The sequence below is a fragment of the Salvelinus namaycush genome, chromosome 24 (genome assembly GCF_016432855.1).
Source record: "Salvelinus namaycush isolate Seneca chromosome 24, SaNama_1.0, whole genome shotgun sequence".
Taxonomy (NCBI): Eukaryota; Metazoa; Chordata; class Actinopteri; order Salmoniformes; family Salmonidae; genus Salvelinus; species Salvelinus namaycush.
This window is the reverse complement of record NC_052330.1, coordinates 32172983-32190279: the sequence shown is the minus strand read 5'-3', so window position 1 is coordinate 32190279 and position 17297 is coordinate 32172983. Positions and strand designations below refer to the sequence as shown.

General features: G+C 43.8%; 1 protein-coding gene across 2 annotated transcripts in view; it reads left to right on the top strand.

Annotated features, from left to right (window-relative positions):
- The window catches only part of LOC120019185 (poly(A) polymerase alpha-like), a 33683-nt gene extending 27678 nt beyond the window's left edge, over positions 1-6005 (top strand). The window contains exons 13-20 of one of the 2 annotated variants that reach the window (XM_038962497.1): positions 450-503; positions 857-976; positions 1162-1271; positions 1442-1563; positions 1970-2245; positions 2409-2696; positions 3613-3684; positions 3946-6005. In XM_038962497.1, the coding sequence (XP_038818425.1) occupies positions 450-503; positions 857-976; positions 1162-1271; positions 1442-1563; positions 1970-2245; positions 2409-2696; positions 3613-3684; positions 3946-4041 (1138 nt within the window). In that variant the 3' untranslated portion in view covers positions 4042-6005. Of the gene's footprint in view, positions 1-449; positions 504-856; positions 977-1161; positions 1272-1441; positions 1564-1969; positions 2246-2408; positions 2733-3612; positions 3685-3945 lie in introns of both variants that reach the window. The other variant, XM_038962496.1, reaches the window with a different exon arrangement.
- Positions 6006-17297: the final 11292 nt, after the last annotated feature.

Genomic DNA, 17297 nt, shown 5'->3' with positions numbered 1-17297 from the left:
CAAAACTAGTATTGCCTATCAGGATACTTTTTAATATTGTGTAAGTTATGTTTTCTAGACTGAATCAGGTTCGTTCTCTGACATGATGGTTTGGAGAGTAAATGATTGTGTTAGTTCTATTTGTTTTATCTGAGAAGTTTGATGTGCTGTGGCGCATTTGTAGCTGATACTGTGACGTGTTGCTGTAAGACAGTGTCACGTAAGCTATTGACGTTTATGTCTATAATTTATTGCCTTAACACACACGTTGGTATTAGACCTGTAGTTTTTAGCAGTTTGAGAGAAGTGTGTGTTAATATATTTAAAAAATATATATATTTCCATGACATGCTGTGAGAGCGGTGGCGATCTGTTCCGGGCCTCTCAGTGCCTCTCTCCTAGCCTGGGTTCGTTGCCTGGCCTCTGTCTTTTAGGGTGTAATGGTATTGTTCTGTCTCTTATGTTCCAAGGCATTATATTGTGTTGCTAGCAAGCGCCCCCACTGAGAAGCAGCACCTGGAATGGTGAGTATTGACAAAAACTGGAAAAACCTTGATGAGAATTAGATGAGGGTGGAGACCTAGTGTATAACATGTATTGCATTTCATCTGTTTCAATGTTGCTCCTAAAGCCAAAAGATGGGTCTTTTATCAGACTACTGTTGGGGAATAGATGGGTCTTTTATCAGACTACTGTTGGGGAATAGATGGGTCTTTTATCAGACTACTTTTGGGGAATAGATGTTTTTTTTTTTCAGACTACTGTTGGGGAATAGATGGGTCTTTTATCAGACTACTGTTGGGGAATAGATGGGTCTTTTATCAGACTACTGTTGGGAAATAGATTGCTAAAAGTACTGTTTTCTCTGTCCCTGCAGGGTTGGTCTGGTTGAGTCTAAGATCAGGATCCTTGTGGGGAACCTGGAGAAGAATGAGTTCATAACGTTGGCCCATGTCAACCCCCAGTCCTTCCCTGGACCCAAAGAAAGCAGGGAGAAGTCAGTTTATTATTGAGCTGGGACATTTGATTGATTTTAATTTATTTATGCAAGATTGTAACAAACTCTTACTTGACCATGGACATGGTCTCTTTCTTTTATAACTCTGTCTCTCTGTCTGTCTCTGTCTGTCTCTTCCTGTGTCTCTCTCTCTCTGTCTCTCTGTGTGTGTGTGTGTGTGTCAGAGAGGAGGTCAGCACCATGTGGGTGATAGGAGTTATCTTTAAGAAGATGGAGACATCAGAGAACCTCAACGTTGACCTAACCATTGACATCCAGTCCTTTACTGACACGGGTATGTTCACCTCACTCAAACAAAGTCATACGCCATGGGATGTAGAATTAGAAACGTTCCAGATTTGGATTATTGTCCTGTTTTCTGTATTTATTATTTGACACAAACTGGTGCTAATGTTCTATTAAAAAGGACCATAATCCTAGTTATTTTCTAAATGTTTCCTGCAGTGTACCGCCAGGCGATCAGCAGTAAGATGTTTGAGGCAGACATGAAGATCCAGGCCATGCATGTGAAGAAGAGACAACTTCACCAGTTACTGCCCAGCCTGGTCATGCCCAAACGCAGGAAGGTACGACAGACTCCCATTTCCTTAATAATCATAGCCTGGTTCCTCTCTAGGTTTCTTCCTAGGTTTTGGCCTTTCTAGGGAGTTTTTCCTAGCCGCCGTGCTTCTACACTTGCATTGCTTGCTGTTTGGGGTTTTAGGCTGGGTTTCTGTACAGCACTTCGAGATATCAGCTGATGTACGAAGGGCTATATAAAATAAACTTGATTTGATCCTCCACCTCTGATCAACCTTCAGCTGTATGTCATTAACCATTCAGATATGCATCTTCAGCTGTATGTCATTAACCATTCAGATATGCATCTTCAGCTGGTGTTTTTAACTCTATAGAAGTGGAGCAGATACTCTGTCTCTAATTTCACTGACTACATGCTTCCTGTAACCCGTGTCATTTTGTTCTGTCCTCCAGCACTCTACAGAGGGGCTTCGTCAGATGAATGACAGTAGTCTGGACCTATCGCTGGACAGTGACAACAGCATGTCAGTGCCCTCCCCCACAGCCTTGTCAGCCGCAGTGCCCACGTTGACCCCAGTGAAGAGTGGCCCACTAGGTCCCCCTCCCAGTCCCATCGCGGCAGCAGCCAGCCAACCAGAAGTCCAAGCTTCCACTATGAGTCCGCCAGCGGTGAAGAGACCTGGTTCCCCTATGCAAGAAGAGAGGAAGAGGTTAAAATCAGACTCAGAGGTATTCTATTCAATATTAATTGTCATTATGCAGCCAGGAGTTTACAGAATGTACACACCGCTTCAAAGTTTGTTGTTGTTGCAGGTGTTTGTTGCTGCCATTTTGGGACAGTCGACTCCAGTTATTGATCCGGTTTGATAATGTTCTCCTCTGTTTCCTGTAGGAGTCAGCCACTGAGAGACAGACCTCAGGAGACCCCGTCCCCAGCAGCCAGACCACCTCTCCTCCCCCCACCATGGGTCCCCCAGCGGCCCCCCAAACCCCCTCTCCTCCCGCTACCATAGGTCCCCCAGTGGCCCACAAGACCCCTAACCGGGAGGTGCTGGAGGAGAAGAGCCCTAAGGAGCACCAGAAGGAGGACTCCTCCATAGTCCCAGAGACAAAGACAACAGAGGATAGTGGTGCAGCTAGCGCTGGAGAGGGAGAGGGGGGCACCTCTGTGGAGGCAGAGGTACACAACAAGCTAATCATCATGGTCCAATTTCATGTATGGATACCATTTTTATGTCTCTGCGTCTTCTAATGTATTGCAGAAGTTGACTACAGATATTCACATTTATTGAAAAACTTCAAATAAATAGTTTGGACGGTGTTGAAAAACCATCTTGTGGCTTTTTCCAAATACCTTGGTATACGGTATACTGCCCCAGCCTAGTAGTTGTGATAAACTGTTCTGTGGGTCTTGGTGTTGCCTAGTCAATGATAGTTGTGATAAACCGTTCTGTGGGCCCTTGTGTTCCCAGGTGAATGATAGTTGTGATAAACCGTTCTGTGGGTCTTGGTGTTGCCTAGTCAATGATAGTTGTGATAAACCGTTCTGTGGGCCCTTGTGTTCCCAGGTGAATGATAGTTGTGATAAACCGTTCTGTGGGTCTTGGTGTTGCCTAGTCAATGATAGTTGTGATAAACCGTTCTGTGGGCCCTTGTGTTCCCAGGTGAATGATAGTTGTGATAAACCGTTCTGTGGGCCCTTGTGTTCCCAGGTGAATGATAGTTGTGATAAACCGTTCTGTGGGCCCTTGTGTTCCCAGGTGAATGATAGTTGTGATAAACCGTTCTGTGGGTCTTGGTGTTGCCTAGTCAATGATAGTTGTGATAAACCGTTCTGTGGGCCCTTGTGTTCCCAGGTGAATGATAGTTGTGATAAACCGTTCTGTGGGCCCTTGTGTTCCCAGGTGAATGATAGTTGTGATAAACCGTTCTGTGGGCCCTTGTGTTCCCAGGTGAATGATAGTTGTGATAAACCGTTCTGTGGGCCCTTGTGTTCCCAGGTGAATGATAGTTGTGATAAACCGTTCTGTGGGCCCTTGTGTTCCCAGGTGAATGATAGTTGTGATAAACCGTTCTGTGGGCCCTTGTGTTCCCAGGTCAATGAGGACAGTATATCTGAGGAGATGACTGCTTCTGAAGGGGAAGTGAAGATGGAGGCAAACATTAAGGTATCAGCTCTCTTTCTCTCTCTCTTTCTCTCTCTCTCTCAATTCAATAGGCTTTATTGGCATGGGAAACATATGTTTACATTGCCAAAGCAAGTGAAATAGATAAAAACAAAAGGGAAATGAACAGTAAATATTACACTCACAAAAGAGTATCTCTCATTATTCTAGGTAGCCTACAGGTCATTTTCTCCACTTTGGTCTGTTTTATTTTGTGAATTTTGCAGCCAAACAACGACTTAATAATCTCTCTCCTCCCCTCAGAGAATGGTGAGTACGGATCTGTCTGACGTGCCTCTCTTGCCAGCCAACCCCATTCCAGTGGTGAAGAACTCTATCAAGCTTCGTCTCAGCAGGTAGGAGAGGACAGACAGACGCACCAATCCAGCCTCCCCCGGCCCCCAACCCCTGACCGCTACGGTGGATGTCCTAAGACCTACTTGTCCTTTGCCACGGAATGTCCACAGTGCTGCAGACAGACACACAGACAGACAGGGTGGACGCACAGGCGACTAGACAGACACACAGACAGCGCTCTCTAGACTAGGGACATTGTCAGTTGACATGCAGGGCGTAGTTGCAACTATCTTCACAAGAGGGCGATGTTGCCCTTCTACTGGATTCTCCCAGGCAGCTTCCAACCTCTACCTTACTGGTTAAATTTAAAGTTGTCCCTTAGGCACAGATCTGGGATCAGCTTACCTTCCCCTGTGTCTTCACCTTAACCATTGAGGCATCTTCATCCTACTTCTTCCAGAGCTGCTGGAAGGAGTAGAATGTTGCACAAAGATGTCACAGTGACTCTGCAGACAGACAGACGTGCTCACGTATGCCAGTTCTAACCTGTTATTTCCGGTCTTCTATAACAGATTAGAGATGACTGACTACAGGTTATGACACCCTGTTCCCTATAGCAGGGTTAATAAACTCTGACCCCTACGAGGTCTGGAGCCTGCTGCTTTTCTATTCTACCTGGTAACTAATTGCACACATCTTGGTGTCCCAGGTCTAAATCAATCCCCGTTTTAGACTGGACCAATGAAAAGTGGAACTGGCTTGAAGGCCCTATATAGTCCACTACTTACAACCCTGGTCATTATATAAAGGGAATCGGCTGCCATTTGTGTTTCAGTCTATAATCCATGGGCAGGTAATCGCTGTCTGTCAGGTAACTGTTGGGATATGAGGTGGCCTTCAGGGTATACAGGTAGTGTATGAGGGAACGCATCATAAAGATGTCCACGCTGTCATCACGTGCAGCTGTACGCTTGCTAATGGAACTACATCAGGTTTGTGTACATGTACAACACAATAACTTTGACCAAAAAAAAAAAAAAAAACGAATATCTCAGAATGTCTCTGTGAACAGGATGGTGTAGTTTCTCTGTCTAGGATGCATGTTTATAATCTAGAGATGACACAAAGGAGTTAAGAGTTTAGTCATCTTTCTACATTCACGCTAACGTTCAGATTATCTCTGATTTATGTCCGAGGACTGCTACAGTAAGAGAGGGTAGTAGCAGAGGGCTGTAGGCCGAGTGTAGAGTAGAGAGGTGGTCTGGTGTCTGACTGAAAGCATTCAGATATACATTGTATTGAATCAAAATGATTAGAATGGGCATAGAATCTACATTTGTTCTATGTGTACATGCATTGTACAGTAACCATTAGTGTCTGTCTTGTACAATAACATGATGAAAAACAATGCTTTTCTTTTGCTTAGAATATAAAGGACTTGAGCTTTCGCCTTGGTGAATTATTATTATTATTTTTGCTTAAAATGGTGCAATTTGAATCAAGATAATTATTCTAACATTACATAGAGGGTTTAGTTCAAAAGACCAATTGTCTTTGTTGGTTATTCATTTTGGATTTGCTTGTTCACATCGTAGTGGATGTGGACTTTGTGGGAATAGTCAACTGGTTTAAAACTTGTTCGTAGGGTTAGCAAACAAAGTAACAGATCTTTTTTTTTGTTCCGTTTTAATTTTTTTTAATGTTTAAAAACAATGTGTCCTGACTTTTAACATTTTAACTTTCTCTATTTTCTAGATGTACTAACAAAATGATACTTTTGTTTGAATTTGTTTGTGCTAATCGTGTGGACTTGTATGGTGATGATGAATCTGAAGACCACTGTCAACCTACAGTGTGTTAATCAACATGTACAGATGTTTTTCGTCAATGACTACCATTTAAATGTTCTGTCCCCTGTTCTTACAATGCTCTTTTTCAGTTGAATGTTTTTTTTTCTTAGGTGTATTTGTAAGGATGAGAGGTATTGTACTTTTTTTTCACAAATAAAGGGTCTACCTTGTTGCGAAGATAGTCTTGTGTTTTTGTTCAAAGTGTGCCACAACTGCGTGAGGGGAAAAACGCAGCAAGAAGTTCCACCACAGTCGCATAACACCCCAGCGGACTCTTACCCCTGCTGTTTCCCCATCTCGGTCCTCGGGAACTGAAGGGGGGTACATTCTGGTTTTTGCCCTAGCACTACACAGCTGATTCAAATGATCAACTTATCATTAGACTTTGATCGTTTTGAATAAGCTGCGTAGTGTTAGGGCAAAAAACAGAATGTGCCCCAGGACCGAGTTGGGGAAGACCTGGGTTGTTGGTTTCTGCTATATGAGACCTATGGTTCAAATGGCAGTGCTTATATTATCAGATGTTTTATCACATTTCTATTCATTTTAAAATGTTCTTTTTAACTTGATTTACAACAATACAAAATCATACATTATTTGTAAATCTGAAGTAAATTTATAAAGTAGGAAATACATTTCCTTTTGCTTAAGTATCTCAACTCCTAGTAGACTAAGAGACTGGTATACTCAGGGAGCAGTCTCCTAGTAGACTAAGAGACTGGTATACCCAGGGAGCAGTCTCCTAGTAGATGAAGAGACTGGTATACTCAGGGAGCAGTCTCCTAGTAGACTAAGAGACTGGTATACTCAGGGAGCAGTCTCCTAGCAGATGAAGAGACTGGTATACTCAGGGAGCAGTCTCCTAGCAGATGAAGAGACTGGTATACTCAGGGAGCAGTCTCCTAGCAGATGAAGAGACTGGTATACTCAGGGAGCAGTCTCCTAGCAGATGAAGAGACTGGTATACTCAGGGAGCAGTCTCCTAGCAGATGAAGAGACTGGTATACTCAGGGAGCAGTCTCCTAGCAGATGAAGAGACTGGTATACTCAGGGAGCAGTCTCCTAGCAGATGAAGAGACTGGTATACTCAGGGAGCAGTCTCCTAGCAGATGAAGAGACTGGTATACTCAGGGAGCAGTCTCCTAGCAGATGAAGAGACTGGTATACTCAGGGAGCAGTCTCCTAGCAGATGAAGAGACTGGTATACTCAGGGAGCAGTCTCCTAGCAGATGAAGAGACTGGTATACTCAGGGAGCAGTCTCCTAGTAGATGAAGAGACTGGTATACCCAGGGAGCAGTCTCCTAGTAGACTAAGAGACTGGTATACTCAGGGAGCAGTCTCCTAGCAGACGAAGAGACTGGTATACTCAGGGAGCAGTCTCCTAGTAGACTAAGAGACTGGTATACTCAGGGAGCAGTCTCCTAGCAGATGAAGAGACTGGTATACTCAGGGAGCAGTCTCCTAGCAGATGAAGAGACTGGTATACCCAGGGAGCAGTCTCCTAGCAGATGAAGAGACTGGTATACTCAGGGAGCAGTCTCCTAGTAGACTAAGAGACTGGTATACTCAGGGAGCAGTCTCCTAGCAGATGAAGAGACTGGTATACTCAGGGAGCAGTCTCCTAGCAGATGAAGAGACTGGTATACTCAGGGAGCAGTCTCCTAGCAGATGAAGAGACTGGTATACTCAGGGAGCAGTCTCCTAGTAGACGAAGAGACTGGTATACTCAGGGAGCAGTCTCCTAGCAGACGAAGAGACTGGTATACTCAGGGAGCAGTCTCCTAGTAGATGAAGAGACTGGTATACTCAGGGAGCAGTCTCCTAGTAGACTAAGAGACTGGTATACCCAGGGAGCAGTCTCCTAGTAGACTAAGAGACTGGTATACCCAGGGAGCAGTCTCCTAGTAGACTAAGAGACTGGTATACCCAGGGAGCAGTCTCCTAGCAGACGAAGAGACTGGTATACTCAGGGAGCAGTCTCCTAGTAGATGAAGAGACTGGTATACCCAGGGAGCAGTCTCCTAGTAGACTAAGAGACTGGTATACCCAGGGAGCAGTCTCCTAGTAGACTAAGAGACTGGTATACTCAGGGAGCAGTCTCCTAGCAGATGAAGAGACTGGTATACCCAGGGAGCAGTCTCCTAGCAGATGAAGAGACTGGTATACCCAGGGAGCAGTCTCCTAGCAGATGAAGAGACTGGTATACTCAGGGAGCAGTCTCCTAGCAGATGAAGAGACTGGTATACTCAGGGAGCAGTCTCCTAGCAGATGAAGAGACTGGTATACTCAGGGAGCAGTCTCCTAGCAGATGAAGAGACTGGTATACTCAGGGAGCAGTCTCCTAGCAGATGAAGAGACTGGTATACCCAGGGAGCAGTCTCCTAGCAGATGAAGAGACTGGTATACCCAGGGAGCAGTCTCCTAGCAGATGAAGAGACTGGTATACCCAGGGAGCAGTCTCCTAGTAGACGAAGAGACTGGTATACCCAGGGAGCAGTCTCCTAGCAGATGAAGAGACTGGTATACCCAGGGAGCAGTCTCCTAGTAGATGAAGAGACTGGTATACCCAGGGAGCAGTCTCCTAGCAGATGAAGAGACTGGTATACCCAGGGAGCAGTCTCCTAGCAGATGAAGAGACTGGTATACTCAGGGAGCAGTCTCCTAGTAGATGAAGAGACTGGTATACTCAGGGAGCAGTCTCCTAGTAGACAAAGAGACTGGAATACCCAGGGAGCAGTCTCCTAGTAGACGAAGAGACTGGTATACCCAGGGAGCAGTCTCCTAGTAGACGAAGAGACTGGTATACTCAGGGAGCAGTCTCCTAGCAGATGAAGAGACTGGTATACTCAGGGAGCAGTCTCCTAGCAGATGAAGAGACTGGTATACTCAGGGAGCAGTCTCCTAGCAGATGAAGAGACTGGTATACTCAGGGAGCAGTCTCCTAGCAGATGAAGAGACTGGTATACTCAGGGAGCAGTCTCCTAGCAGATGAAGAGACTGGTATACTCAGGGAGCAGTCTCCTAGCAGATGAAGAGACTGGTATACTCAGGGAGCAGTCTCCTAGCAGATGAAGAGACTGGTATACTCAGGGAGCAGTCTCCTAGCAGATGAAGAGACTGGTATACCCAGGGAGCAGTCTCCTAGTAGATGAAGAGACTGGTATACCCAGGGAGCAGTCTCCTAGCAGACGAAGAGACTGGTATACTCAGGGAGCAGTCTCCTAGCAGATGAAGAGACTGGTATACTCAGGGAGCAGTCTCCTAGCAGATGAAGAGACTGGTATACCCAGGGAGCAGTCTCCTAGCAGACGAAGAGACTGGTATACTCAGGGAGCAGTCTCCTAGCAGATGAAGAGACTGGTATACTCAGGGAGCAGTCTCCTAGCAGATGAAGAGACTGGTATACCCAGGGAGCAGTCTCCCAGTAGACGAAGAGACTGGTATACCCAGGGAGCAGTCTCCTAGTAGACGAAGAGACTGTGATACTCTGAGTGTAGTCCCACAAGTCAGACGACAGTTTCTGAAATATCACAGAAATGTAAAAGACTGGAAACCGTGGCTATGCAGAGAGCATGCTCATGACTTGTCCTAGTTAAACTAGTCTGTTGTTATTCCTATGTCCCTCCGAATCCTCCTATCTGCATCCCGAGCCGGTCCGAATTTCCCAAGACATTAGACGGAGCTTGTAAGAGTGTGTTGTTGCTTAGGAACAGATCAGTCTTCCTCTTTACTCAGCAGGTGGTTAGTCTTGTCTTTTGAATATATTTGATTGGACACACCAGTTTATTCACTCCCAGATCATGTTTATCATTAGTTTATGTATTGCTTCAATGTGATCAGATGTTTGCATTCACATCTCTGCTTTATATAGGGTCTACCTTTGACTCTATAGGTCCTATGTATTTACAGCAAGCCGTATCTGTGGCTCGGCGCCTTCGGCCAGACGCGGTATAAAATGGCAGAGGGACATGGTAAGGAACAATAAACTTGGTCGTTCGTATTGCCTGTCTTTGCTGGCTGTTCCTATTGCGTCACTATAGAAGTAGTGCATGTGTTCTAGCTAGGCTAATTCAGATGGATCCTCATCATTGACAGCAGTGACCCTGCACCATAGAAAATGCATAGGAATGTCCATTCTATTTCAAATGCTACTCCACCATACAAACAGTCCTCCATAGAGATGTGTTAAATAACTGTTCTGTGTGCTGTCCTCATCAATATTCCCCTACATTAGGCCTTCATCCAGAGGTGTGTCTGGCTGCTCTGTGGGAGAGATCTGGGCTGGGCCGTGGGTCTCCCCCAGTGTTGTGACTCCTCTTTGCCCAGCAGAATGTTCTCTGATTTGGAGAAGCCCAGGGCACGGCCCCCCGTCTTCCTTCTGGGAGAGACCCAGGCTATCCTTGTGTTGTGTCCCCTCTTAGCCCAACAGAGTGCTCTCTGTGTGGGGTAGCGGCCCAGGGCACGGCCCTCCTGTCCTCCTGCTGGGTCTCCATCTGCTGGAGGTTGTTAGACCACCAGATTGATGACGGGACAAGGAGTAAGTGACGTTTACCATGTGAGTGACAGAGGGGTTCTGTACCACCTACGGGACTCTACGTTGCCGTGACCCCACACTCGTCGCCACGGGCAACGTGCCGATGCTGGTGGGAGGGCATGGTCTGGCAATGCATGCTGGGACATGTAGTTTAGTTCAGGACGGCTCGTGTTGAGAGTACTGTAATGTTTACAGGTAGCCTGGTTTATAGGCACGCTTGGATTCTTTATCAGTGAATGAAATGGATTGTTCTTATTTTATATATATACTTTTCAATCAATGAATTAAATTTCAATGTTGAAATAGAGCCATAGTGATGTTATGAGTTGAAATAGGGCCATACATACACTTTGACCTTAGCCTCCACTAAGTGGCACCCATTGGAGTGCAGCCTGGTTCATATTGCAACCATGCCTTAGGTGCTATGTTCATCTAGACAGACAAGACTTTCCTTTGCCTTGGATGCCTCCTCCTCCGTCTCTCTTGAGTTGCTCTCTGTGACGGCTAAATCCTCTGGGCTCCTGACTAAAGTTAGGTTCCCTCCCAGTTGACCCGGTGCTGCTCTCCTTTCCTTGTACACACTCCTTTCAGAGGATCCCCTCTTTATTTTACTAGGCAAGTCAGTTAAGAACAAATTCTTATTTACAATGACGGCCTACCGGGGAACACGGTGTTAAATGCCGTGTTCATTGGCAGAACGACAGATTTTTACCTTGTCAGCTCGGGGATTTGACCCAGCAACCTTTCGGTTACTAGTCCAACGCTCTAACCACTAGGCTACCTACCTGTTCCCCTCTTTATCATACCATACCGGTCATTGATGCTCTCTTTATCATACCATACCGGTCATTGATGTTCCCCTCTTTATCATACCATACCGGTCATTGGTGTTCTCTTTATCATACCATACCGGTCATTGGTGTTCTCTTTATCATACCATACCGGTCATTGATGCTCTCTTTATCATACCATACCGGTCATTGATGTTCCCCTCTTTATCATACCATACCGGTCATTGGTGTTCTCTTTATCATACCATACCGGTCATTGATGCTCTCTTTATCATACCATACCGGTCATTGATGTTCTCTTTATCATACCATACCGGTCATTGATGTTCTCTTTATCATACCATACCGGTCATTGATGCTCTCTTTATCATACCATACCGGTCATTGATGTTCTCTTTATCATACCATACCGGTCATTGATGCTCTCTTTATCATACCATACTGGTCATTGATGTTCTCTTTATCATACCATACTGGTCATTGATGTTCTCTTTATCATACCATACCGGTCATTGATGTTCTCTTTATCATACCATACCGGTCATTGATGTTCTCTTTATCATACCATACTGGTCATTGATGCTCTCTTTATCATACCATACCGGTCATTGATGCTCTCTTTATCATACCATACCGGTCATTGATGTTCTCTTTATCATACCATACCGGTCATTGATGTTCTCTTTATCATACCATACCGGTCATTGATGTTCTCTTTATCATACCATACCGGTCATTGATGTTCTCTTTATCATACCATACCGGTCATTGATGTTCTCTTTATCATACCATACCGGTCATTGATGTTCCCCTCTTAGATGCATATTAAATCTCTCCTGACTGTTTTCAAGCGTCTCCACTCAACAAATCAGGTGATAAAAGCAGGAGCGGCTTTCACAAACTGAGAGGTGAGATGAAAACAATGAATGCTACTGTGCTTTCTACCTTGAAAGGGAAGGGAGACGCCATTTAGAGGTCTCCTTCTCAAGGAGATCTGAGAAGATAAACTGAGACAGCGCTCTGAGTGATCTGGCCAGTTCTATAGCGGAGAGAAGGCTGCTGTGTCATGACAGACAGGTTGATGTCATGTCTAGATTGGATACAGCTTATGTCAAAAGTAGATTTTTAAAATCATTTTATCAAAACCTTTTTCTAACCTTAACCTAATTCTCCTAAACGGCTGCGTTCGTTCTCCTAACCTGCTACATTAATTCTCCTAACCTGCTACGTTAATTCTCCTAACCTGCTACGTTAATTCGCCTAACCTGCTACGTTAATTCTCCTAACCTGCTGCGTAAGTTCTCCTAACCTGCTACGTTAATTCTCCTAACCTGCTAGTTAATTCTCCTAACCTGCTGCGTTAATTCTCCTAACCTGCTACGTTAATTCTCCTAACCTGCTACGTTAATTCTCCTAACCTGCTGCATAAGTTCTCCTAACCTGCTACGTTAATTCTCCTAACGTGCTGCGTTAATTCTCCTAACTTGCTGTGTAAGTTCTCCTATCCTCCTAATCAATTTTGACAAGCTGTATCCTTTCTAGTCAAAACCAGTTGAGGGTGAGGATGCCTTGTTGTACTGTTGGAGGTAAGCAAAGGTACAATTAGCAAAGGCTTGGCTCTAGAGGAGACAGTAGAGAAAGGGGGATACCTAGTTAGTTGCACAACTGAATGCCTTCAACTGAAATGTGTCTTCCGCATTTAACCCAACCCCTCTGAATCAGAGAGGTGCGGGGGGCTGTCTTAATGTACATCCACGTCATCAGTTGTTGTCGTGGGTTAACGGCCTTGAACACATGTATTGTAGCCACAGTCTCTTAGCAGGAGAATGTTTGTGCTCCGACCTCAAGCGGTTGATTTGTCAACCCCCATTTCAACCTTATCCCTGTACTAGCTTCCTCTCTGGTCCTGTACCAGTACCCCCACCCCCTGTCCCTATACCACCCCCAGTGCTTCTCTATCACCTCAGTTGCCATCCGAACCATGCCTGGCTACCCAGACTATCCTTGCTCTAGCCAAACGCTACGCCACGCCCACAGATGTTAGTTTCTTCTCTGCAATGAGTCTGGATCTGAGTACCTCCCCCGACCCTTCACCGAATGCCAACATATTCAGGGTCTTCTAATTGGTTCAGAAACCGATGAGTTGGGCCAGATCCAGAACACACGTGGGTAAAGCGGCAGTTTGAAAATTCGTCATTGGCTTTGATACTATGACGGGTTAGAGACGATCCAATCGCTGATGACTTTGTTTTGTACAGCACCCCTTGTGCCCATCGTCACCACAAAGGACTTCAATCCAACACCCCAGTCATGTGCCACCTCATGGCCGCTGGTCACACTCTCCCTACACGAGCGCTCTCTTTCACGGGCGCTTGCACTACACAAAACCTAATTAAGGCCTTCATATGCAAATGAGCGTCTCCACAGCTGCTGGCACAGCCTGGCAGCTCCGCCTCTGGAGGTTTGTCAGGAGGCGAGGATGGGGATCGGGGTCCTGGTGACGAGGAGGGTTCTGAGGTGGAGGCCTCTCACTCTCTCTCTCTCTCTCTGCAGAACTGCACAGGCCTTATTAGAGAAATGTAGAGTGGCATAAGCCTTTACTGTACTATGTCATTTCAAACAAACTCCAGAATTAGCATTGTCATATAGAAATGTATCACCTGAGTAATCAGCCGATCTGGAGTACTTAGACCAGAGGTGGAAAAAGTACCCAATTGTCAAACTTGAGTAAAAGTATAGATGCCTTAATAGAAAGTTACTCAAGTAAAAGTGAAAGTCACCCAGTAAAATACTAAGTAAAAGTAAAAGTACTGAGTAAAAGTCTAAAGGGATTTGGTTTGAAATATACTTAAGTATCATAAGTAAATGTAATTGATTAAATATACTTAAGTATCAAAAGTAAATGTAATTGATTAAATATACTTAAGTATCAAAAGTAAAAGTATAAATAATTTAAAATGAATACAACAGGTTCAGATCTTACCTTGAAATGTTTACTTACAAACCCTTAACCAACAATGCAGGTTTAAGAAAAATTGTGTTAAGAAAATATTTACTAAATAAACTAAAGTTTAAAAAAGTAACACAATAAAATAACAATAACGAAGCTACAGTATATACAGGGGGTACCGATACCGAGTCAATGTGCGGAGGTACAAGTTAGTCAAGGTAATTGAGGTAATACAGTTGAAATAGGAAGTTTAAACCTTAGCCAAATACATTTAAACTCAGTTTATCACAATTCCTGACATTTAATCCCAGTAACAATTCCCTGTTTTAGGTCAGTTAGGATCACCTTTAATTTAAGAATGTGAAATGTCAGAATAATAGTAGAGAGTGATTTATTTCAGCTTTTATTTCTTTCATCGCATTCCCAGTGGGTCAGAAGTTTACATACACTCAAGTAGTATTTGGTAGCATTGCCTTTAAATTGTTTAACTTGGGTCAAATGTTTCGGGTAGCCTTCCACAAGCTTCCCACAATAAGTTGGGTAAATTTTGGCCCATTTCTCGTGACAGAGCTGGTGTAACTGAGTCAGGTTTGTAGGCCACCTTGCTCACACACGCTTTTTCAGTTCAGCCCAAAAATGTTCTATAGGATTGAGGTCAGGGCTTTGTGATGGCCAGTCCAATACCCTGACTTTGTTGTCCTTAAGCTATTTTGCCACAACTTTGGAAGTATGCTTGGGGTCATTGTCCATTTGGAAGACCCATTTGCGACCAAGCTTTAACTTCCTGACTGATGTCTTGAGATTTTGCTTCAATATATCCACATAATTTCCCATCCTCATGATGCCATCTATTTTGTGAAGTGCACCCGTCCCTTCTGCAGCAAAGCAACCCCAAACATGATGCTGCCACCCCCATGCTTCACAGTTGGGATGGTGTTCTTCGGCTTGCAAGCCTCACCCTTTTTCCTCCAAACATAACGATGGTCATTATGGCCAAACAGTTCTATTTTTGTTTCATCAGACCAGAGGACATTTCTCCAAAAAGTACGATCTTTGTCCCCATGTGCAGTTGTAAACCGTAGTCTGGCTTTTTTATGGCGGTTTTGGAGCAGTGGCTTCTTCCTTACTGAGTGGCCTTTCAGGTTATGTCGATATAGGACTTGTTTAACTGTGGATAAAGATACTTTTGTACCTGTTTCCTCCAGCATCTTCACAGGGTCCTTTGCTGTTGTTCTGGGATTGATTTGCACTTTTCGCACCAAAGTACGTTAATCTCTAGGAGACAGAATGTGTCTCCTTCCTGAGCGGTATGACGGCTGCGTGGTCCCATGGTGTTTATACTTGCATACTATTGTTTGTACAGATGAATGTGGTACCTTCAGGCGTTTGGAAATTGCTCCCAAGGATGAACCAGACTTGTGGAGGTCTCCAATTTTTTTTCTGAGGTCTTGGCTGATTTCTTTTGATTTTCCCATGATGTCCAGCAAAGAGGCACTGAGTTTGAAGGTAGGCCTTGAAATACATCCACAGGTACACCTCCAATTGACTCAAATGATGTCAATTAGCCTATCAGAAGCTTCTAAAGCCTTTACATCATTTTCGGGAATGTTCCAAGCTGTTTAAAGGCACAGTCAACTTAGTGTATGTAAACATCTGACCCACTGGAATCGTGATACAGTGAATTATAATTCAAATTGTAACAAGTACTTTTGGTTGTCAGGAAAAATGTATGGAGTAAAATGTACAATATTTTCCTTCGGAATGTAGTGAAGTAAAAGTAGTCAAATGTAAATAGTGAAGTAAAGTACAGATACCCCCAAAAAAACAACTTAAGTGGTACTTTAATGTATTTTTACTTAACCTCTAATTCTTCCCAATCCCGGATCCGGGAGCACCCCCATCAGTAAAAAAGCTGACTAGCATAGCCTAGCATAGCGTCACAAGTAAATACTAGCATCTAAATATCATTAAATCACAAGTCCAAGACACCAGATGAAAGATACACATCTTGTGAATCCAGCCATCATTTCTGATTTTTAAAATGTTTTACAGGGAAGACACAATATGTAAATCTATTAGCTAACCACGTTAGCAAAAGACACCACTTTTTTTACTCCACCATTTTTTTACTGCATCAGTAGCTATCACAAATTCGACCAAATAAAGATATAAATAGCCATTAACCAAGAAACAACTTCATCAGATGACAGTCTGATAACATATTTATTGTATAGCATATGTTTTGTTAGAAAAATGTGCATATTTCAGGTATAAATCATAGTTTACCATTGCAGCCACCATCACAACTCTCACCAAAGCGACTAGAATAACTACAGAGAGCAACGTGAATTACCTAAATACTCATCATAAAACATTTCTGAAAAATACACAGCGTACAGCAAATGAAAGACAAACATCTTGTGAATCCAGCCAATATTTCAGATTTTTTAAGTGTTTTACAGCGAAAACACAATATAGCATTATATTAGCTTACCACAATAGCCAGAAACACAACACCATTTACCAGCAGCAAAGGTTAGCGATCGTAACAAGCAAGCAAAAGATATATAATTTTTGACTATTCTTCATAAACTTCTTCAGATGACAGTCCTGTAACATCATATTACACAATGCATATAGGGTTTGTTCGAAAATGTGCATATGTAACGGCACAAATCGTGGTTATACAATGTGAGTAGTGGCCAAACTTCAAGCAATCTGTCCGGCGCCATCTTGGAGAGGCACCTAATCTAATCGATAACTATTCATAAACTTGACTAAAAAATACAGGTTGGACAGCAAATGAAAGATACATTAGTTCTTAATGCAACCGCTGTGTTAGATTTTTTTAAATTAACGTTACTGCGCATACAGCGTGCGCTAAAGCGAGACCGCACCGAAATTCATGGCGGAATTATTGTTTAACATTTGTCAACATAAATACGAATTAACAGCATAAAGACTTCTTACTATTTGACGAGCTTCCATCAGAATCTTGGGCAAGGTGTCCTTTCTCCAGAACAATCGTCTTTTGGTTGAAAGATGTCCTCTTCTCCTGTAGAATTAGCAGCTAACGCTAGCTATGTGCCGGAGAGGTGTCCAACTCGTGATAGCGCGTGACAAAGAAATTCCAGAAAATCGCAATAAACTGATATAAACTGCTATAAGTCGGTTTAAATTAACTACCTTATGA